This window comes from Crinia signifera, chromosome 4 (genome assembly GCF_055691185.1).
Source record: "Crinia signifera chromosome 4, ASM5569118v1, whole genome shotgun sequence".
Lineage (NCBI taxonomy): Eukaryota > Metazoa > Chordata > Amphibia > Anura > Myobatrachidae > Crinia > Crinia signifera.
In genome coordinates, this window is record NC_139220.1 from 242,350,048 (window position 1) to 242,374,755 (window position 24,708).

The 24,708-nt window shown below is 44.4% G+C and overlaps 1 protein-coding gene across 5 annotated transcripts in view; it reads right to left on the reverse strand.

Annotated features, from left to right (window-relative positions):
* Positions 1-1,127: 1,127 nt before the first annotated feature.
* The window catches only part of ARNT2 (aryl hydrocarbon receptor nuclear translocator 2), an 85,938-nt gene continuing 62,357 nt past the window's right edge, over positions 1,128-24,708 (reverse strand). For all 5 annotated transcript variants that reach the window (XM_083184165.1, XM_083184167.1, XM_083184164.1 and 2 more), the window contains 11 exons: positions 24,225-24,301; positions 18,968-19,102; positions 18,567-18,641; positions 15,902-16,053; positions 13,124-13,196; positions 12,230-12,356; positions 11,290-11,386; positions 8,955-9,090; positions 8,680-8,845; positions 3,255-3,391; positions 1,128-1,905 (listed from right to left, as the gene is read on the reverse strand). In XM_083184165.1, coding sequence (XP_083040291.1) covers positions 1,807-1,905; positions 3,255-3,391; positions 8,680-8,845; positions 8,955-9,090; positions 11,290-11,386; positions 12,230-12,356; positions 13,124-13,196; positions 15,902-16,053; positions 18,567-18,641; positions 18,968-19,102; positions 24,225-24,301 — 1,274 coding nt within the window. In that variant the 3' untranslated portion in view covers positions 1,128-1,806. The remainder of the gene's footprint in view (positions 1,906-3,254; positions 3,392-8,679; positions 8,846-8,954; positions 9,091-11,289; positions 11,387-12,229; positions 12,357-13,123; positions 13,197-15,901; positions 16,054-18,566; positions 18,642-18,967; positions 19,103-24,224; positions 24,302-24,708) is intronic.

Consider the following 24,708-nt stretch of genomic DNA (forward strand, 5'->3'; position numbering starts at 1 on the left):
AGCAAAATCAGTTGTTATATCAGTGAATGTCCAAATCCCCCCTGGGAGGGTTCAGGAACCCCATGACCATCCTTGCAGAGAGGAAGAAGAAGAACACAGTGCAAGGGCTGCTAGCTCTTGTGTTCACATAATGACTAATTATTTGCACATATTTACAAAGCTGGTATGAAGTACTGTAGCTACCGGTTGGGTCCCTCCAATGGTATAAACCTCCTCTCTACACTACTAATATACAGGTTTTGCACTGGATCTTTCCATGACATATACAGTATCAATTCCTTTTGCGTGTATTTGTATTTAACGTTTTCGTTTTTCATGTCCATGTTATTTATATGATGTTTAGTACAAGACCCATGTATATTATTAGCTGATGACATGTTGTATATGTATCTATCTGAAAACTGCATAGTCTGGCTGAAAATAAACACTGAATTAAGCAATCTGCACATTCCTTGTATACTTCAGATGAGTGAATCAGAACATTTGCTGTTAACCCTTCTTTTGTCTACATGTATTTCGTAAGGTTTCAATAATGCTCAGTAATAGTGTATCCTCCTATAACCCGAAATATGTTCAGAACTAAAAATAATAACAATTGTTCCATTTAGAACAGATAAACAAAATACCATAACAGCCAAACAGATTTTAAATTAAGGTTGTCCCAAACTGTTCCCTGTCCTCATTATAAGATAGTGGGACCTCCGTGTCCATGCCACTGCCGGCACCAATAAGCCCTGTGTCTGCTGCTATATGCTGGGTGCTGAAAACATGGGGTAACATTACCCACCATACAGCTTATTAAACATGGCATGTTTTCAATGAAAGTAATCCATAAGTTGTGTCATGAGTCAGTAAGATAATGCATATCTAATATTATATTATTATAAAACACAGATTAAGTCTGCATTTGTTTTAGATGAACAATTCTGGTGTTTTCCAAGCATCATGAAAGCAATGTTCTAATTGGTTGCTACGAAACAACTGAGACATTTTAACTGAGTTTCCACCAAACTTCATCAATCATTTTATCAACTCACCAACATCTATTTGTTGACTCTAGTGTCATTACCCAAATTGCCAGATCAATAGAAACCTGGCACAGACAAAAATAGTAATACAAAAACAAACATAGCCCATGTCAACCTTTAATGAAATGACATTAGCAAAATACAGCATAGTAAGACTATGCAAAGAGTAATAGTACAGGACATTCAGTAGTACAAAATACACAATATATGTTTCACATTAACATAACAGCTTGACAGATAAGTAACCATGTGATTGGTCACTTCACAGACACACGATGATTGTCCAATCCACCGCAGATTAAGGACATACCCAGGAAATTACTAGAAAAGGGATTAGATTATGCCATTTTGCTGAGGGCTGATGGACAAATCCAAGCCATGGAATGCAAGACACTAGAGACTTCGACAGGTGATCCCTGTACATTAAGTGCCCCACAGGAAATACTGTAAATTATATTATATGCTTGTTCTTTTCCAGCTATAGGATACCATCACAGTGCCATTTGGATATCAGTTGATCACAATTTATTCTCCATGATATGTGTACTTTTCGCTGTCAGAAGGACAGTCTCTATAATAATAACTCCGATTCTTGATTGAGGCAAGTAACTTACAACAAGTTTACATGAACCCTTCCAGCTTGGGAGAGGTGAGATGCATACTGGATTGACAGATGTTGGTCATTAGGAGGGAGCATGTGAAAGTGCAGAGACCATGATGCAGTTTCCTCTCCTCTGATGCTGTACAAGCGACACAGGGAAAGATGCACTTCTGGAGATTATTCAGAAAAAGGTGGGAACATCCCCAGGTCTGCAAAGTCTTCAATGTTGTAGTTACCAGTGCCTTGGGTAGGGTCTCCAGACATAGGTAGCATGTCCTGGGGAAACAGAGGATGTATATAGCCAGCCATATCATAATAATAATAATAATAATAAGCTGTTACAAAGTTTCCATACAGTCATAATGACTGCTTTACCCGAACTGTCACGTGTGTTAGCTATTTCCTAGTCACACGGGGTAGAGGTATGAAGCAGTGATAAGGGAGGAGAAGTGATAAAGTGCCTGGTACTTTATCACCGGCAATCAGCTCCTGACTGTTAAGTTACAGGCCGGGTTTAAAAAGCAACAGTCAGGAGCTGATTGGCCAGTGATAAAGTACTAAGCACTGTATGACTTCTCCTCCCTTATCACTGCTTTACATCTACCCCTTAGTCCCCATAGGTGCCATTCACAGGATTGATGTAAATATCAGACTTCAATCTAAAGGACCCTTACACTTGTGAGATTTTGTCAGATTTGACCCATTTCTTAAATACATTTTAACAGCATAGCAACTAATAAGATTCCCCCAAATAAAAACTCACTGGTTGCAATGGCCCTCACCACCAGTATAACAGCTGTCTAGTAAGATCATGGCACAGATAATCTTGAAGGTCATTTTGTAAGTTATTTTTCATATGACATAAAAGTGAAACTACAGGTATGATCAATTTCTCTATTAGTAAAATTGCCAAAATAAAAGTACAAAACCCCCAAAAACAATTATTAACACCTAGGGGTAAATTTAATAAAAGACAATTTTTGGTTGATTAGATTTTGGGCCAATTTTTGATGTTTTTGTTGTAAAATCGACCAGTAAACTACTTTAGTTAAAACATCGGACCAACAGTTAATAATTTTTCTTAGACGTCTATAGAGATTTACTAACGGTCAGTTTCAAAATAAACTAAAAACTGATGGCAAAAATGACTTTTGACTGACAGGTCTGTTTCACTACTAAACGTACTTCTTGTAGCCCAAAATTCACTATGATGCCTATAAAGAGGGACGCAAGAATATGGGGTTTGTATATACTCCCCTTGCTTGTGTGGATTTTCTCCAGGTACTCCAGTTTCCTCCCACAAACCCAAAAATATACTGGTAGGTTAACCGGCTCCCAACAATATAACTAACCAAGGGTGTACATAAGGCAGACTAGATGGCCTACATCCTCAGTATGTTATACATCTATGCTAAGTTTGAGGCAGGCCAAAAGCCTGAGGGATTGCTCTGTGATGTAAAAATAACATGTGGTAGATTTTGGCCAATAGGAAAGCAGTATCTGGTTGTAGGTCAAAACTGATTAACTTTAAAGTGCTAAAATCGTAAAATGCTGCTCTGTGTAAAATGCCGCTCTAGCACTAGACAAATGATGCATGCTGCATAAACCATAGAGACATTAGATACCTGGAAGACTTCTGCCTGGCCTGGCTGTTGGTGGGAGTGCTGATCATTGCTCTGCTGGTTATGGTGCTGACTCTGCCACTGAGACCACACTTCTGATGCCCGGCCCTGGAACTGACTACTGCTCTGTCCTGTTTCAGCTAAACATAGAGGAGAGAACATGGGAGTTAACATTTCATCTCAACATATATGTAGATTGCAGCCAAATTATGTATTTTCTGTATACTAACCACAACAACCACAGACACTATCCACATATGCATGCAATAAGAGGAATAGTAAACAACATACATATAATACAGTTACAAAACTGACCAATGGATAAATGGTCTGTTTCTCAGTAGCATTATCAATAAAGTTGTAATATGTTGTACACCACTTTATATGTGGTGGGGCAAGCTCTCTGTCTTTGTGTTAGCATGGTAAATGAATGCACCCCAGTTGTGGCATAGATAATTCTGCAGTGGAGAGACACCTTCTTCCAAGGTTGCACCAATAACTCATTTGGGTGACCAAGAGGTTTCCAACCAAAGCAGAGTTCCCCAAGCAGTGATGCTCTGAGGTGGCATTGTAGAGTGCAAGCCATGAGGACAGACAAGACAACAGAATGAGACCCCCGCTCCCCCCTTTCAATGGTCTGCTTGTAATGAGGATAGAAAATTATTTTAATATGCAAGAAAACAAGTAATTGTCAGAATAAATAGATAACAATATGGAAGACTGTAGCAGTTGATGAGGCAAGGACTCTCATCAACAGGTGCTGCAGCAGTGTGAATGGTTAATCCTGGATTATGTGATCTGGATCTGCATCAATGGTCATGATTTGGGATATGGACCCAGGTCACACCGATGCAGAGCCTGGTTTTTTTTTCATAGGTACACGCCTCAGTGTCAAAGGGGTAGGAATAGAAGTAGCCCGAGTTTATCCCATTTTCATTCATCTGTATATGACCCAGACTCTGCGCGTGAAGCAAGTATAGGAAGCTAAGCCCTCACTTTATGCTGGTTTTAATAAATCAAATATGTGACCGGAGGATGTTTAATGTAGCAATAAGTCAGTCAGTGGGTTTATGCTGGTGTGGAAATTATGTATACTGCATTCTGGGAACAGGGGGTTATTCTGATTCACACACTCACTTGCGAATTCGCATCTCTGCACATGTGCATGCGCCGGGTGCGTGCGGCCACAGCGCACAGACTGTTCACTGGGCGCACGCACCCACAACTGCAGGTGTGGAGTGGTGGGCTGGGGGATTCGCCCATGGGAACACCCAGTGTTTCGGACTTCCCATGGAAATCGCCTGGTGACGCACGTACGGGGGGCGGGCAGCTGACATCACCGGATGGTGAGTGGCAGCCGGCGTCTGGGGAACTCACCTCCAGCTTTACCCTAATCTTAACACACTCCTCCCACAGCCTAACCCTTATTGTCCACTCCTGCAGCCTAAACCTAACCGTCCCCCACTCTGCAGTCTAACCCTCCTCACCTCTAGCTTTACCCTAATTCTAACCCACCAGTCCTGTGGCCTCACACTAACCATCCCCTAACCCTAACCCACCATTCCCAGGAACCTAATCCTAACTATACTCACGCTGCCAGCATTGTTACTGTCGGAATTTCAACCACCATGATCCTGACTGCATTCTGTCAGGTTTTGGGGGTGCTGTGTTCCCGATTGTGACCTATGTGGGTCAGTGGACAGGGATGGATAGCTGAACTGTGGAAGCTTGATACAGTGGTGCATATACTGATGAGGAACTGAGACACAGAGGGTACAGGCAAGTATGGAATTGAGGAATACACTGACAAGGCCACATAGTCTAAACCCATCAGTGATGTTCACCAGGAAGACCCTCATGAACTACGGACTTAGCTGCCACCGGCGGGTAGGTAACGAGCACTTGACAGGGTTTCCCTATTTACCTGGTAGGCTAGAATTGCGAGACTATCAGGCTATATAGGGTCTGATGATTAGCTGCTGACTGCAACAGCGATTAGAGTGGAACCAGGAAGACAGTATATCTGGTTCTACTTGTGTCATGTGATCACACCTGGACTCACTGGGACTACTGGATAGGTGAGCAATGGTCAGCTGATCGGAGGTGTCATGGCGGCACCCATGTACAGTATGGTTTGTTAACAATGCCGGGCGACATACCACTACGTGGGGAACAGACACAGGGACATCTTGCCAAACTACTCCAGTAGAGCGCACCAGCGGGCCAGTAAGTGACACGCACGGAAAGTGTGATTACTGCACATACCGCAATTTCTGACACATTCCCATTTATATGTAATCATATATAAAGTAAACTTATAGCTCCAAGGTGTTTAACACTTCTCTCCTGTAAGAGTGTGCAAGGTTACCTTCCCTCAGTCTGAGTCAATGTCACATTCCACCATCCAATCTAGAACTTTTCAGGTAAACAGGATGCAACAAGAGATAATATAACCATAAAAAATGACTGAAGACACCAATGACATTATGTTGTACTCTGAGGACTTTCCGTTTAGGTATAATAAAAGAAAACATTTCCATTCTATAACTATAGAAGATATCCTATTATCTGCGATCTCTAATTGTGGGTAATAGGTTCACCTGGGCTATCCAATTAGCCCCGAAAAGCCGACCATGCCTTATTGGGATATTGTTTTGCCTGCCTCAGGCAGACAAAGTAAAGTCACCAAAAACAGCCCCGTTTTTCAGTGAAAATGGGACTGCAGCTCTACAAAACACACAGATTTCACTGAATAGCCCGATAGAAAACAAACACAAACAAACGTTGGGAAAAAGTGCGCGTTTTATCGGGCATCATAACATATCCGGATTAGTGGTATAATTTGATGACAATAAAATACACGACATGTTAATACCAGAGTATAGGGCCTAATTCAGCATGGAGAATTTGCAGTGGACTGCGAGGAGAAAGGTGCCACCCAGAGCGATAGGGAAAATCCCCCGACGCCTGCGATGACTTGTTACCAGTGTAAAAATCATTCGATGGTTAGCTTGTTACAAAGCAATTTGGAAATATTTCATTTGCAAGGGGGATTTCAATTAAGTGAGGCGGCGTCTTAACTAAACGCTGGCCCCAGCAAATTCTTGTCTTGGTGCATTAGTACCCCAGGAGCACTAGCTGCGATGTTACTTGGCATACGAGTAACCCTGGAGCACTCACAGTGAAAACACTTGGCAGAAAAATACTCCACGGAGCACTTGCTGTGACGTAACTTGGCATATGAGTGCCCTCAGGGGTACTCGCTATGACCTTCAGGGGTAAGCGCAGTGGCGTAGCTACAGGGGTCGCAGCGGTCGCACCTGCAACCGGGCCCCTGAGCCAGGGGGGCCGATGGCAGCAGGTCCCCCTCTGGATGGGCCGCGGACCACAAGACCAGTGGCGTCACTAGCCAGGTGCGGGGGGTGCGGGCCGCACCGGGTGTCACCAGTCTCTGGGGTGACACCCAGAGCTCTGAGTTGGCCGGTGTTCTCTGTCCCGGCCCTGGCTGTCAGTCACTCTCAGTGACAGCCAGGGCAGCAGGCTGTGTGCGACTGCGGCGGCGCACAGACCGGGAGGGGGGGGGGGGGGGCGGGACTACAAGTCCCAGCATGCAACACACTCACTCAGCATGATGTCAGTTGAGCACCCGGGCCGCACCGCACACACAGGGGGAGAGGGGGGCGGGTCGGCATAGCATGATGCGCACTGCGCATCATGCTATGCCGACCCGCCCCCCTCTCCCCCTGCTGCGTGTGCGGTGCGGTGCGGCCCGGGCACATTGCTAAGGGAGGCTGGGCGGCTGGCGGCCGATTGTGGGGATTGGCCACCCCAGGGGACGGAGGGAGGGACCACCTTGTTTGGGCGCGCAGGCAGCCTGTGACGTCACTCGAAGGGGAGGGGGGCGCTGGATGATGCAGGATAGATGGAGTCAGTAGAGCAGTACTAAGGTAAGCAGTGGTCAGTAGAGGTAGATTAGGGAAAGCAGGGGTCAGTAGAAGAGTACTGGTGGAAGTATTGGCCAGTATATGATGCTGGATAGAAGGGATCAGTAAAGGAGGACTAAGGGAAGCAGTGGTCACTGCAGCAGGTGAGGCTTCTGGCACTGTGGGGGCATACAGTATAATATCAGTGTCTGTCTGGCACTATGGGGCATATGTGAGTGTAATGGCCCAATGGGCATCATGGTGTCGGGTATATGTCTGGCACTGTGTGGGGGCATATCATATCTGGCACTGTGGGGCAGGGGCATACAGTATCAGTGTCCGGCACTATGGGGGCATATGTGAGTGTAATGGGCATCATGGTGTCGGGTATATGTCTGGCACTTTGGGGGCATATCTGGCACTGTGGGGCCGGGGCACACAATATCAATGTCTGGCACTATGGGGGCATAGGTGAGTGTAATGGGCATCATGGTGTGGGGTGTAATGGGCAGCATTATGGTATGGGGAGTATTGTGTATTAAATAATTACCATCACACTGTGGGGTGTAATGGGCATCATGGTGTGCAGTGTAATGGGCATCACGGTGTGCGGAGTATTGTGTAATTGGCATCAGGGTGTGTGGCATAATGGGCATCATGGTGTGCGGTGTAATGGGCAGCAATATGGTATGGGGAATATTGTGTATTAAATAATTACCATCACGGTGTGCGGCGTAATGGGCATCATGGTGTGCGGTGTAATGGGCATCACGGTGTGCAGCGTATTGTGTAATTGACATAACGGTGTGCAGCGTAATGGGCATCATGGTGTGCAGTGTAATGGGCATCACGGTGTGTGGCTTATTGTGTAATTGGCATCACTGTGCGGCGAGATTTTAATTTTGTTGTATGTAGGGGGGCCCCAAGCTGACCGTTCGCACCAGGGCCCATGAACCTTTAGCTACGCCCCTGGGTAAGCGGACACTTTTTTTTTGCAATGGCATGGTGGACATGAAACAAATTATATCATTAAATACCTGTAATTGTTAGAACATAAAATTATAGGATTAAAATAAATTTTAAGAAAGTGTCTGCAGACTACAGTATGATTGTCAAACTTTACATTTTCTTGAATTGTGATAAGTTAGAACGATGAGTGTACAATTCATTCTGTTTGTGTCATTTTGTTTTAGCCTTGTTTATAGCTCTCTTACGCAGGTGGAAAGTGATTGAGACCACCCTCTAGGGAAATAGACATTAATGTTGCGCCGTTATTAAAGGAATTTACAGGGACTGTGATAGGAAATGATATTAGATAATGGTGGTATCCTCCAGTGTACAAGGTGGACATGGCGAGGAGATCTAAAGACTGTTGCATGGAGAAATATAGGTCTTATTTCCTATCACGTGTATTAAGCATTACAAGGCAAACCTTTAAACGTTTCACTTCTTGCATCATAGAGGTTAATATGGTGACCACAAAAAAAATCAGAATGCAGACTTACTGAACGGCGCGTTCCGTCCTCCTAAACCAGAGTAGGCATTTCCGCTGGGAGATGATGTGGCTGGGCTGGATAGTGGACTATACGTAGAGGGATCTGATGTGTACGTGTGACTTGTTCCAATACCAAATGGAGAAGTTTGAGCTTTACCAGACTGTGAAGTAATTTGCTGTGAATTTAACAAACACATATTTTGCCTTAAGAACAATCCAGTATTGTGCCTCCCAATTTCAGCACACTGTGACTAAGAATACATTGACCTCTGGTGGTGAGAGTACCTGTCCTTGAAAAGGAGGTCGACTTCCTGTCCAAACCTGTCCAGCATTAATCTGACGAGATATTTGGGTCAAGTTCTGCCCTGTGCCCGTTGGAGACTGGATCTCATTAACTCCGGACACATGAACGACTGAGGAGCTGAAATAAGAAATAGTGATTCATTTACATCAGAACAGAACAGTAGAGTACATAGAGAACAGACATTAGGGCCTGATTCAGACCTGATGACAGCAAGTAGTTAGCCACCGCCCAGACAAAAAGACAACCCGTCCCGTGCAAATCTGTGAGTGAGCTGCGAAAATATTGCTATCCGTTATCCTGTTGCAAATCATAACCCATGCAAATATTTTTCACACTATGCAAATGTGTGAAAGTCTGAAGCCTGGAACACTCGACGATGTGTGTACCCGGTGATACCGGTGGCGGGGACCGATGCGATGGCCAGGATTGAGCTATGGAATGGGGAGCGATGGAGGTTGTGGGGGCCGTGCTGCAGCATGACCCTCGTTAATGAGGGGATCATTAACCATGTGCAGGAGCGGGCATCGGCCCGATTCAGTCCTGATCACATGGCCGCAAATTTTAACGGTCAGCATTCAGGTAAGACACGGCCCGCTAGAGTGACGTCCTGCCCTGTGACTGAATGTGCTTGCTCTGTGAATTGATGTGTATGACTACACATCCATTTGCAGCTGTGCCAATAAGTGGAAAACCCATCGTAACAGACTTACCATCAAATGATTTCTACACTGGTGCCGGCGCAGCGTAGCCCTGGACTTACTGTTGGCATATTGGGCCTGAAGCTGATGTCACACACCCTTCCCTAAAATGCTCAGGCACACCTAGCATTTTCCAGGACACTCTCAGCATTTTCCTAGGCACGTCTGCATTTTGCTTAGCACTTCCACCAAACGCCTAGTTTCCACCTCCAGGGCCAATTTCCTGTCAATCACCTTGTAAACGGTGTGTAAATAGAATAGGTAGCAGGATTTCATCGCAGCACCGCCTTGCACATGCACACTATGAACCGTATATGCGAAGTCTACAGATAATCAGCCGCCGTGCAAATTCGCAGCCATGCAATCAGGTCTGAATCGTGTCTATCGTTAATAATGTTGAGTGTATGTAATAGACGGGAAAGTAAAAGATATCGCTCAGAAGGGCCCTTCTTTTATTTTCTTGTCTAGTGTGTTCCAGGCTTGACCCTTTCACAACTCTGCAATAGATACAGGCAGATGGAGGCCGGTGCTGACATCACGCACCCTCCCTTAAAACTGCGTGTTTTCTGACACTCCAAGAAAAGTGACAGCTACAACCACCAAACCCAAACTTCCTGTCAGTCAACTTCCTGTCATTTTTTGTCAACATTTTGGCTTGTGCATGCACATTACAATCCATACGCTTCCACACTCATTGCATAATCAAGAGGATTGAGAATTTGCACAACAACGATTAACTTTGAATCAGGCCCATTGTTCCCTCTTTTATCATGATAAGCTTCTACGCGAGCCAAGATGTCTCCAGGATCCTCCTGGATAGCAACCACATTATCTTACTAAGACAGTACTGCCCCATTACTTTAGCAGCTTGTACTTTAATGGGCTACACGTGTTACAAATATATGTATATACAGTATACAATCCTATATAAAATACATGTGTATGAGTAATGATCTCATTTGGGGCCTTATTCTGATCGGTGCGGCCCGATCAGAATATGCGGCCGCGACCGTGCAGGCGAATCCCCGCCTTCCATACGGATCGCCACCTGCCGTCCGTACGCGGATATGTGGCGATCCGCATGAAATTGGACGGGGATACGCCTCCTCCGTCTTGGGAGCAGCCCCTGCATTCGATGGTCGCCGAACATCGAATGCAGGGCCGCACGCTCCACCAGGTCCCGCAACACAAGACCACACGGACACTTGTCCGTGTGAAATCATGTATGGGGGCGGGCAGCTGACATCCGGCGATGTCAGATGCCCGCCCCGTACCCACGCGTCACGGCCTCATTACCATGCATACGCCCCGCGTTTGCATGGGAACGCCCATAAAACGCGGGGCGTATGCATAGGGTAATGAGGCTAAGTAGCCCCTCACGCCCCTCTACGCCCCCTGTGCGGCGTATAAAGAATCCGTGCGGCGAAATCGCCTGCACATGCGCAGAGTGACCTCTGCACATGCGCAGACGATCAACATCGGCGGTCCGTCCGCATGCGGGAATATCCGCACCGATCAGAATAAGGGCCTTGATCACTATTCACTGGGAGAAATTGTGCTGTGAAGTTTGAACAATACTAAAAGTCCCTTGAATCAGGACAGTGGGGACCGTTGGTACCTGAAAGACTTGCCGCTGTGTCCAGGCTGGAAGGGGCTGCCTGTTGAGTACAATTGCTGCGTGCCGCTGCCGGATGCAGACAACATTTTCTTCTCGGCTAAAAGGTGAGCAAGGCAGAAGTAAGAACGCACGCACATACTAACGCAGATACTAAAATAAATAGCAAATCCTTATGAGAATGCATTTATCCCACAGTAATAAGTGAAACTCAAATCTTTCACAGCTGACTTCTACATATCATAATTACATTACATGTGTAACTGGAATTTACAGAGACAATCACTAAGACGCAGAAATTCCATTGAAATAACTCACCTCCCTTACCCTAGTCTGCTAAATCAACAGTCACCAATATATGTAGTCTCACAAACAATATATAAATAATTGACATGACCTTGGATCTCTTTTATATGTTGACATGACCCTGGATTTGTTGCAGATGTTCCCCCTAATTCTAACAGAGACATGAGCCCTTGTTACCCCTGTAACTATGCACTGATGGCGACAGGCAGACTAGCGGAAGGCACCTTGGCTATGTTAACACTGCATTCCTTCTCAATGAAGACTCAACGTTTGACCCTCTCACTGCATTTACAAACATACCTAAATGCTTATTAAAAACACACTTAACCAGGATCCCTGGGGCCCATGAACTCAACTCCACGCGCTGACCTGTCCTGATGTGAACTTGCTAGGTATCTAAGATCACGTAATCCCTTTTGAAATGCAATAAACTGTTGAAAGTTAGCAGACTGACTCTATTAGGGGTACAATAGAAAAGATGAACAATGATAGTTCTCTTGGTACTGAGGCATCAAGGTTGCGGTACAATGTCCTCATATCACACATGAGGCTTGCTGCTCAAAATTGATGTTTTTAGAAGCTATCACCTCTTATAGAGAGGTGAGGATGGTTGTGAGAGATAAAATTGACCACTTACAGGCTGTGATTCCAGCAAACATCTCGGCAAAACGTGGGTCCCGGTCCTGGGAAAATATGGGATCAGGCTTATCAACCACAGATTTCCCCCCCTCATGTACATTCCCAGCAAGGTTTGTGACAGGCACCTGTAATGACATAGAAACATAGAATTTGACGGCAGATAAGAACCACTTGGCCCATCTAGTCTGCCCCTTTTTTTTAAACATGTTACCTCAAACCATATTTGATCCTTATTTTTTTGTAAGGATATCAATATGCTTATCCCAAGCATGTTTAAATTGTACTACTGTATTTGCCTCTACCACCTCTGATGGTAGGCTATTCCACTTATCTACTACTCTTTCTGTGAAAAAATTCTTCCTCACATTTCCCCTGAATCTTCCTCCCTCTAGTTTCAGTGCATGTCCTCGTGTTCTGTTGCTCCTCTTCCTGTGAAGAATGACTCCCACCGGTACCTTGTTAAAACCCTTGATATATTTGAAAGTTTCTATCATGTCCCCCCTTTCCCTTCTCTGCTCAAAAGTATACATATTAAGATCTTTTAGTCTTTCCTGGTACGTTTTGTGATGTAGGCCATGCACCATTTTAGTTGCTCTTCTTTGTACAGTCTCTAATGTATTTATATCCTTCTTGAGATATGGCCTCCAGAACTGAACACAATACTCTAGGTGAGGTCGTACCAATGACCTCTACAGTGGCATTATTACTTCTTTCTTTCTACTGCTGATACCTCTCCCTATGCAACCAAGCATCTGACTTGCCTTCTTCATTGCTTTGTTACATTGCCTACCTGCTTTTAAGTCCCCTGAAATAGTGACACCTAGTATTCTTTGTACAGTGCTCAACAATTGGAGGCGCTATATAAATAAATGATAATAATAATAATACACACCTGCGACAGGTCATAGGAGGACAAGCTGTCCCTTGGGTGAACCTCTAGCTCTGCCTGCTGCTGCTGGACCTGCCTGGGAACACAAGAACAGCTGTGGAAATGCTGCAGGCCATGGTTTATGTGACATGAAGAAATAAACAGCACTACACTACTTCCCTAGTTGTACCCTTTGCAATGTCTTACAGAGCAATCCTAGACATAACCTGGTGACTCTAGAATGTGCACACATGTATCAGAGTTATCTGGTAAATACTAGAAACCAGACTGGTTTTATCACTGATGTTACAGAATATTAACCTAATATACCTCAAACGAAATCATGGGTACTTATGTAGTATCTGGGCTGCCGATTTTGTGATTGTATGCCTTACCTTAAGGCATACAATCAGATGCGATGCGATGCGATTCAATGCGATTTTGCATAGGATTCAATGTTAAGAAGGTCCTGTTCATTTCCCCACTATCCAAGTGGGCATAGAGTTGATTTTATATAGTGTGGCGAGCGCAGCGAGCCACCGAGCCCGAAGCGTGGCGAGCGGACGCATATTTCTTAAAAAGTATTCTGTGTCCCCTCGCGGGGCTCGCTACGCTCGCCACAGGTTTATATCCAACTCCATGCCCACTTGGATAGTGGGGAAAGGAAAAGGACCCCTTTTTCCCATTGAATTCTATGTTAAAATGGACTCAGACCATTTTAACATTGAATCCTATGGAAAAATCTTGACCATCGCATCGCATACGATTTGGTCGCATGCGATGCGATACGATGCGATGCGATCCGATTTCTAAATCGGAAGCCCAGATACTACATAAGTACCAAATCATGTTCTAATATGTAATGGTAACCTACAAGGGCTGTCAAGAGAAAATTATATTTTGATTCGAAAAACAGCAAAGTTAACTTCACAGGCGTTGATTTAATGGCCCCACAAAATGTGCATGACTCCCATCACTTTAGATGGGGCAATGTGCAATTTGTTTAGCACCTGCTGTTTCATCATGCTTGTTGTGCTGCAGTGCTGGGTTTCGCTGTGCAAAACAGCAAAACCCAAATAAAGTGCTGGGCGTGATGCAAAAAAAATGCTGTTTGGGCTTCAAACCGTGTCATTTTTCACACATTTCTTACCGGCAACTTGGGAGCGGAAGGAGCTTTTGGGTGGGCACTATCAGAAATTGTTAGTGAGCCCATCGGCAGGGTAGCCGAAAGGGAGGGGGAGTGGGTACTAATTACCCGGGCTTGCTGGAGGGGCCTGGCAGGGGCCCTGTTCCAACACCCCCTCTCCTCCTCCGTCCCTCCCGGGCAGCAGCAGCAGCACACACCTACAGCTACCTACCTAGGTGTGTGCTGCTGCTGAGGGAGGGGGGGACAATAATACTCAAAAAAACTTTTTGAGGGTGTGGCCTATTCATGGAAGGTGGCCATGCCTCCCATAATTAGGCCACTCCCCCCAATTTTACCAGGCCCCGACATACCTCTCGGCTGCCCTGTCCACCGGCGATTGATTATGTGCCAGCCAGGGCAGGAGATAGCAACTGAATTGCCAGCATATGATTTATTGCAACTCCATATTGGAAATAATCTGAATGCTCTCAGGCCTCCACAGCTAAAATAAACAGGCAAGAATACAAAAAATGTGGCAAATCTGGGTAGTGCGCAGAGCAACAGGTCAGTGCTATCCCATAACAAAGGGTTCCTCTCCCCTACACCAAATATGTAAACAAGAAAAGTGGAAATAATTGCTGCTTTAAAAAAACTGGAGATTTCTTACCAAATATCTCACTTTTTGAATCTTTCATCCTATTATATTTCCCCCCGGATGTCCATTTGAACACCCTCAGCGCGGTTAAGTACTTCCCACTTTTCTTATTTACATAAAATAAACCGGGATCTATAACACATTAGCGCTTATTCCCTGACTAATTCATTTGCACTCAATCTGTACATCTACAAGGAGAAGCAACACCTTGATCATAGAATATAGTATTTGATGTGGGTTCTATGTGGCATTAATCAATGTCATATTTTCATAATTTGTATAGCATCATCTGGCCTAAGGCCTCATACCTTTGTCTAGTGTCAGAACTCTTGGTGACATCTAATATCCTTGCAGTTTGCAATAGGAGATATATTACAGTACCTCATGTATTAAATGCAGACATCACACTTTGCCTCTGAGTTGGACAGATTTCTGTGCACAGGTGCAAATTAAACTTTTTTGACAATGTCTGTCCAATTCTGAGCTGGGTGGTAACTTTGGGATCGCAGTTATGTATATGGGAAAGTATACCTAAACTACAGATGTAGCGCCCTTCACATTGCCGGCACCCGCGAGATCCTCCACTCTAGCGAGCACCGGCAGAAGGGGACTGGGACGCGCGTGCGTCTCACGCGCATGCACGTCCCAGTATCGGGGAGACGGGCAGGGTTGGGGGGGGGGGGGGGGGAGTCGGGGCAGCGGAGGATGGCAGCGGGCAGCTCCGTTGCCACGCGCTTGCCCCCTGGCGGGAGCTGGTGGCTGGCTGGGGCTGGTGATTATTTCGCCAGCCCCTGCAAGGAAGACAGCAGCTCCATCTGTAGTTACCAGCCCAACAAAATGACGGAACAGCATAACAGTAACATCAGCATTGGTGGTTGGGCGCGCCTGAACAGAGCAACACTTGAATCGCTATGTTGGGCACCATCTCATGGCTGTCAACGAGAACAGAGGTGAGGAGCAGTGATATCCTTTTATTATACAAGATAAATAAGCCATGGACTGCTGTGTGACAGCTACTTACTTTACATTGGTATTTGTACAGATAATGTATTCAATCTCATCAGAGTATGGGTTCTGGAAAGTAAAACTGCTTGTGCGAAGTAGCATCCAATCTCGAGTCTTAGTGTGAAAACGGTACATCACGGACAGCACCTGTCCTTTCAGCTTCACCACCTGGTGCAGAAAACGCTATTAATATATCTAATAAAGACACTTATTAAATTGGATTAATTGTGAGATCTCTTGATACTTGTTATCAGATGCAGCTATCCCCAGGACAATTACAATGCCTTCTGTATTGGGTTACTGGGATTTCAAGGGAAATCCGTAGTGTGCCCCACTGCCTGCGAGCCCCAGCGCAGGAATAGCCATATTGCCAAAGCACCAATTAAAATTTTGTTTTGCTGTCAGTACCATCAAATACACAGTGCTCTGCAACACCACATAAAGGGGAAAACAGGGCATACATTAAAACAAGACAACTAAAAATAATGAGAAATGGGTTGCGAGGGTGAATAGTAGCAGACATGTAGGAAAGTCACTGGTAAGATGCAGGACTTAGAGGGTATCAGGGATAGTATATCAATATGGGATTTAAGAAATATGAAGTGGTCATTTCACTGAGGCTTTGTAGAGGATAATGAGTAATCTGAATTGGATTCTGAGATTTATGGTGAGCTAATGAGGGATTTGCAGAATGGTGCATCAGATGTGGAGCAGGAAGAGAGAAAGATCACTCAGTATTTAGTGAAATATTTAGTGAAATTCCCCGGGTAAGGGGAATGTCAGGTAGGAAAATATTTGAAGAAATTAAACTAACGACGAGTTTTGGTTGTGTATATAATACTTTATTAATGGCTGGCTGCCATGGTTTGCACCATAATACTATAGTTGGCCTGAAGTAATGTCTGCTGTGTATAGAAAAAAGAACAGCATCAGGGTAAGGCAGGTGTATATGTGTACCACTGTATTTGTTCTTGTCCAGTATATTAGTTTATATGCATGTATGTCTGGAAGCTATGCATTTGTACACTGGGGATCTGAATCTAAGGAGGATATAGGGCCAGATGTGTTTTAAGCAGCCCATACACGCTGCGATGCCGGGCTGTCCGTTCTGTGCTTTGAGGTGCGCGCTCCCGCGGCACCTCATCGCACAGTACAAAAAGTATGTGCTTGCACATACTTTTTGTACTTAGGTTTAATCAAATTGCATCGCATTACATGCACAACGGATGCACATGCAATGCGATGCAATGTGATCCCTGCTATTGCAGCCCACAACGCACGCCCGCATCGGGACGTGTATGGGCTGCTTTATGCCTGAAAAAGTGATAAAGTGGAGAGTGAAAATGCATCAGCTCCTAACTGCCATGCTACAGGCTGTGCTTGAAAAAAAGGCCGCTATACCACTTTTAGTTTGCGTAGCTGGGTCGCACCCAAGATTTTGTATCCGTCTCCAGCCCAGGTGCGACCTGGATTTAGACCCCTTTACACTGGCGGCTGCACTCGCCAATGGTGCCTGGAGATGAGATAATCTCCAAGCGCCAGCTGTTCCATTGCATAAATGGATCCCGGGTCGCATCTATCCAGGTTAGCCGCTTCCACTGCACTGCAAGCCAGGTTGAATCCGGGTTGCGGGTAATTTCAACTGGATGCTTTTCCATGCATAATTTCCCCAAAAATGGAAATTTGTGAAAAACTGATGACAACCTTTTTCATGAGTCAAGCATTTAGCAATGTCGACTTAGTGCAGGTCAACCTTTTGTCAACGTTGACCTTTTGGTGTTGACTTATTGATTGTTGACCTAGACACTAAACTTATCATCCGGATCCCGCCCCCGTTTTTCAGGAATGGCAAGGCCAGGGTCTGAATCTCTGGGTGCATACTTTATGGCCTTGCAAGGGGTCCTGTGGTGGCCAGCCTGAGTAAGCCTAGGCTTGCTCTTCTGACCATCTGCAGGAAACATCGAGACCATCGATTACAGCAATGGGATTGCAAGTGCAACAAGGAGGAGCCTGATACCTCCATCTGCATTTTCAGTGGATGGATTTGCAAAGTCGCTTGTGTGTGGCTTTGCAAATCTGTCTACTGCAGAATCAGGCCTCTAGTTTCTACAACCTCTGATGAAGGCAATTTACTTTATCCACAAACATTTCTGTGAAGTCATTTCTCCTTACATTTCGGTGTATAGAGGGTGGGTGTTTGAGGAAACATCCATAGGATATTTGAGTTGGAAAAAGTGCTTTGAGTGTGTGAGAGAAGTAGTTCATAAGCTGAACCTGCTTTTGAACAAGTATCATCTTACTACGATTTGTTGTCTATATGGTACTCTGCTTCCATGATATACACAAATAACTTGCTGCTTTGGCTACTTCTGTCAGTAAAATGTCTGAGGCGGTTGGGTCTTCACACTCCACTTCCAGCTATTCACAGATATTCTTATTTCTTATTCCAAATTGATATTATAAGCAAGCGTCACCTCCAAATGCTGCCGCTTACCTATATATCTATATATATATCGTTCAGTGTGTACACACTATCTAGTTGACCAGCAGCACCCCTATCGTGTATAGGGCTTAAGTTCTGAAACTTCCTTTACATTCTCTGAATAAACCATTGAGACTGAGCCTTTAAAAGTAAGGCGCAGATGGCAGCTGAGCTTTTCCTGGTCCATTACTGACAGTACCTGCTGGAAACTTTCTCGAAGGTGACTCTGGTCTTCAGGGTGGCAGAACTCAATTATGTCTTTTCCAAGGAGGTCCTAGACAGACAGAAACGGTTTAGTATTCTACAAGTACACAGCAATTATGTATCTTTATTTTATATCTGTTGTATTAAACATTCAGGAGAAATGTAAGCAGCTATCTAGGCCACTTCAATGCTCGAACAACCAAGTCAAGGCCATAAAAACCCACATGGTCTGATCAAAGGCACAGACCATGAAACGGTAAATAGACAAAGTAAAAGGCAGTAAACTGAGGCCAATCTGAAACAAGACATAACACTAGACTGAACCTTCACCCACAAAGCAAATCTGATTTTTCAATCGAAGACATATGCCAGATGGTAACTGGTCACACCGCTAACCTGTGGCTGATATCCAATCACGCTGATGCACCGAGGGTCCACGAATGTGATGACTCCATCTGTGCTGTGTCGTGATAAGAACTCAGTGGGAAGAGACATTCCATTCATATCCAGGCTCCCTGGAGAACTTGTGACCTGAATAAGACAGCAATACACTTTATCCTGTTATTTATACTGAGCTGCAGAAGTAATAAGGAAAGCTTGCAGTTGGATCAGGGCATGTGTGTGAGAAATGAAGGGGCACTGAGAGACAGACTGACTGCAGTGGAAACGTTTTTTATTTGTATTATTCAGGGTGGGCAAAGTAGCAAAACCAGCATAAGAACAGTGCAGGTCTGGACATAGGTGCTCCATGAAGAGATGACATGTTTACTGACTGAGTTATATGCAACGAGTGGCAGAGATGGATGTGAACAGACGTGATCACAGAATGATGTGTGACAGAAGTATGGCATGAATGAAGTGAGATAATCAGAGACATAAGTTTATACAATGAAATATATTTCTGGCGCCCTTGGTAGCAGGATACAACAGGACCCGTAACACAATCATAGTATTACAATTTGACATACAGAAATTTGGGCGAATCAGAAATTAATCTGCGTGTAAACAGGAGTACTTGGACATAGGAAGGAAGTGGCACTAGACAACATGGACAGAAATGGAGGCTGATGCAATGGGGCAATGTTCTTTGGCGAAGTAATATGCCCACAAAAAGGGGCATTTTGCCAACAATATGCCCATGGAAAGTTATATATGATTAATGATGTCAGCGGAAGAATTAGTTGTGTTTGCGAAAATAATCAGTGGGAACACAGATATCATGGTCCCGGTCTCAGCGGGTATATGACAGATCCAAATGATTATTATTAGAAAGTATAACAAAATGAAAGTGAGGAATAACATAGCATACAGTAATTGAATGAACCCCACTAAGAAACTAGTTTCACTAAATTAGTATTTTATGAACAATGGGCCTGATTCGGAGATGTACATCGTGTCCCATCGTGACCAGAATCTTTGTATGCAAATACTGTGCGAAATATAAAAATGTTGCAGCCTCTGAGATGCCCACCAGCGCTATGGACAAACAGTATTGCCAAGATGGTGGAAAGGTTTTATGTTGGGGTCAATCGCACAAGACTGTGTATTCTAAATAGGTTCTATATCGTGAGACCCCCTGTTAATTTATTCATGTGGAAACATGATCCATAATATATTCATGGGTGTGCTACCACAAAATTAGTTTGGATAGCTAAATTGGACAGGAAAGAATATGTCTTGGTGTTGTGCACCGAGTGAAAATAACAATAAAATTTAACCTTTAATAGTAACTTTTAAAACTGAGAAATTTTATTTAAAAAAACCATATATATGGGACAAACAAAGTGAAGGCGGTACATGTTTAAACAGCACGTGTGGACAAGCTGTGTGTTGAATGATGATCTCTTTTTTAGGTATGCTAATTCAGCGTGTTGTATGGCCGTTTTGTGTGCACTTAAACAGAACTTCCTTTATCTACAGTAAATATGTACATTTAACTGATAAGAAATGTGCAGGTTCTCCTGTTTTATTACATAACAATCAGTTTCTCTTTATTAGGATGTACTGAGTATTTACATCAAAAGAACCTCTGTAAAGAAAAAGTATATTTTGTTGCACAGGAGAATGATACTGTTTGTATCTCAGGTCTGTGTGGATCTTTAATACATTGTATCTATATTCAGATTACTCTGATAAATGCAGAGGGATGTATGTGATGAATTAATTATCTAAAGCTGCCCAACCCCAGGGTAATAGGCTTAACCAAAATAAATACTAGATAGACTGGTTTGTATCCAATCAATATTAGGCACAGTGGCATTGACAATAAATAAACTATCAAAGTTCACCTGCAAAATGCTGCACCGCTGTATTACACTATCAGGGCTCAATGATATATGAGCCACAAGTCAATTATTATCAATGGTGGTAGCGGCAGCAGATTAAACATATATTCCCCATGTGTTTGTGGTGTGCAGATTAAGGGCCACAGTTATCAAACATTAATTGCGACTAAATCCCAGAAAACACCCGTTTTTCGGGGGTTAGCCGCAAATATTAAGTATCACTCAAAAGTGCCAAAGGAGGACCGCAGCAGGAATCTTCGATCCCTGCTGTAGTCCCCCCTAGGTTTCTATGGGGGGATGCGAAGCTGCACGATGTATCAACATCGGACAGCAGCGGTTCGCATCCCTGGGCTATCACCATTCTGAGATAGCGATAGCCCATTGTAGCCTATGTGCTACACACTACACTGCTGTGAGGGCAGTGTGGTCAGCGGGGACCGCGCATGTGCAGATCCCCTGGCTTCCAGCTGAGCGCATCACAGGGACAAGCTACTGTGGGATGATACATCCAAGCGCTAGGATCACATTTTACAATGTGATCCTGGGTGGTAACATTCTGCCCAGATTGCATTGTAAATGCGATATATGATGAATGGGCCCTTTAGTGAGCTGAACCACACATTGGTGTGGCTGTACGGCAAGACGGTGGAGCACTTGCAACTAGCATGCGGGATCGCAGTTAATGCCCCCAATACAGGACTGCAGTTTTGCTGTCACTGTTATCTGCTACATAGTGGCAAATGGTCAATCACTCGCAGCAACCGCCATCACAATACCATCACAGTACAAGGGCAGTGCGACATAGAAGTATACACAGTGACAAACAATGACTCCACTACATACAACTCTATTTTAGGCAACACTGACTTATTCTTTGTCAGTGACTATTCAGTTAACATACCTGTACACGCTACAGTTACATACATATGTTCTCATACACCTTTGTGCTAATGGTCTATGTGGCATGACACAGACTTTGCAACTTAAAAGCATCATAAAGTAACAAAAACTGCAATGCACGGATACACTGACCAATGGGGCTAGCAGTACTTGTACTTCTGTATGCGACTAATGGCCCGATTCAGACCTGATCACTTCTTTGTGCACAGTGGCTGTTGTGCATTTGTATAGGCCGCAATACACATGCGTCACACCTGCTAGTGAAGCAATCCTGGGGGGGCTGCGGGGGACACAGGCGGCATAGAGCCGGGCAGGGGGAGCCGGGAGCTGTCAGCACTGAATAAAAAAAAAAAGCCCATACAATGAATGGGTGGCCTGTGATTGGCTGAACGCTCTCTCAGCCAGTCAGCAATTGGCTGAGAGAGCGCTCAGCCAATCACAGGCTGCCCATTCATTGTATAGGCTTTTTTTCTTCTGACACTTTTTCCTTTGCTAGCCATTCGCAGGGTGAGTGACAGAAAAACGCTAGGCATGCTTACGATAACACAGACATGCCCAAGCATTTTAGGGGAGGGTCTGTGAAGTCCATCCTCGATCAGGCTGATTTAATCGCATCTGCTGAGTAAGTCCCTGGCTACTCTGAGCCTGTGATGAGTGGTGAAAACTCATTTGATGGTTAGCGTCTTTAGAATGTGCAATACATGCATTTACTACAGGACGTATGCAAAAACAAGCGCATATACACTGTAAGAGAACAGGTGGCTCAGGTGAGCTCCCAGGTGAGAGCCCTGGCGAGTATTTATTATTTATTTACAGTTTCTTATATAGCGCAGCATATTCCGTTGCACTGTACAATTGGAAACAACAGTGATAAAACAAACTGGGTAGAAACAAACCGACATAGAGGTAGGAGGGCCCTGCTTACAATCTATAGAATAGACTCATAAAGGTGCAAATTGCGCAGAAGTGAGTAGCATTCTCTGCTTTGGCTTCTCACATACATAAACTCATCTGTGGGCGAAATGTAATAGGTGGCGATTTTTGGTCATGTTTAATAATCGCACCAAATCTTTGAAAATCGCATTTTTTTGCCGCAAATTCGCATAGGTAATGAGATACGAATTTGCAGCCAAAAAGTGCGATATGGTGCGATTTTTAGACTTGAAAATGTGCGCATTTTCAGTCATGAAAATGTGCGCATTTTCAGACATGCAATTTTGTGTAAAAAAAAAAACGCATGGGGTCCCCCCTCCTGAGCATAACCAGCCCCGGGCTCAAAGAGCCGGTCCTGGTTTCATAAAATTACAGGGACAAACAAGTTGGGGTTCCCTTGATTTTACAAAATCAGCACCAGGCTCAAGGGATGGTCCTGGTTCCCAAAATTACGGGGGGACAAAATGACTAGGGGTCCCCCATATTTCAAGAACCAGCACTGGGTCCAACCAGCCAGCAGGGTAATGCCACAGCTGGGGGGAGACTTTTTATACAAGTCCCCCGGGCCAAAGCATTCATCCCTCTGACCGGTCAACATGGGCAGGGGTCCTGGGGAAGTGGGGACCACCCCAAAGAAGGGCCCCCTCCAGAACTTACCTGCCCATGTTGCAACCCGGGGCTGTCCTATGCCCCTGGGCGGTGGGCATCGAGTTGATAAAATGGTGTAAAAAATAGAAAGAATCCTATTGTATATTGCTGTATATTGCTGTAGAACTATGAGTCCCAGCAAGCCTGCACCGCATGCAGGGACTTGGAGAACCACAAGTCCCAGCATGCGGGGCAATAAAGGGCCCGCTGGGACTTGTAGTCCCACAGTAGTACAAATAGTTAAATAAATACACACACTGACAGTAAAACTTTATTGCACACAGAGCCCATTCATCCAATACTTACCTATGTTGCCAAGGAGCATCGGTCCCCTTGTCCAGTAGTATCCATTTGGGGTACCTGTTGATAGAAAACATACTCACCAGCCGTCTTCAGCTCTTCTCCGGGACCCCTGCACCAAGCTCCGGCCCTTTATTGCCTCATAGTTTCACAGCAATATACAACAGGATTCTTTCCTTTTTTTGGACAGAACCATGCACAGATTACAATGATCTGTGCATGGTTCTGTCAAATTCGCCAGTCAGAACCTGGTCTAATTTTTGGCTGATGTTTACCAAAAATCCTACCCAATTACATGTGCGAGTTAGATACTTTACAATGGGAAAACATCTGGATGCGAATTGAAGTGTGACTAAAAATCGACACTACAAGATGTGCGATTTCGCTGCAAAAAGTGCGATTTTTTTTTTACCGCGAATCGCACCCTATTACATGTGCGATTTTTGGAAAACGTGTGATTTCGGCCGTTTTTTTACCAAAAATTGCACATGTCTAAAAAATGGACCCTCATTACATTTCACCCCTAGTTTTCTTTACCATAGATTTGGCATGATAAGATAAAGTAACAATAGTGACAGCGGTCTCACCTGCAGTCTACCAATAGCAACAAGGCAGTATTTGCTCTGTTGTCCCACCTCAGCATCCTCTTCAGGGATAGTCATTCCTGTAACAAAGAACATGCATATATGACTACAGTGTATATTTCCGTAGTGATTTACTGAATATTTTATAATTAGGACGTACAAATTTTTACTCCCAAATCAAAAGAAAAAGTTTTTTTGTTTGTACTATAATATCACTGAATGTCTCATAAACATGGCATTGCGTACTACTGTCCTGTGAATGACGTGCTTGTGTGCATATAAATGTGGTGCGGGGTAATTACCTTAAACAAATCAACTTTCTAAAATTAACATCCAAAAGAATGTACGTGTGCCCTGCATATGTGTATTACATCCTTACATCCGCCCCAGGGTTACTCATTTATATTTATAGCATCCCGCTTGGTCGTTGCAAAAACCATTTACGTTACAGTAACTGAATACTACGCCGTTTCCGGCATAAGTAAAC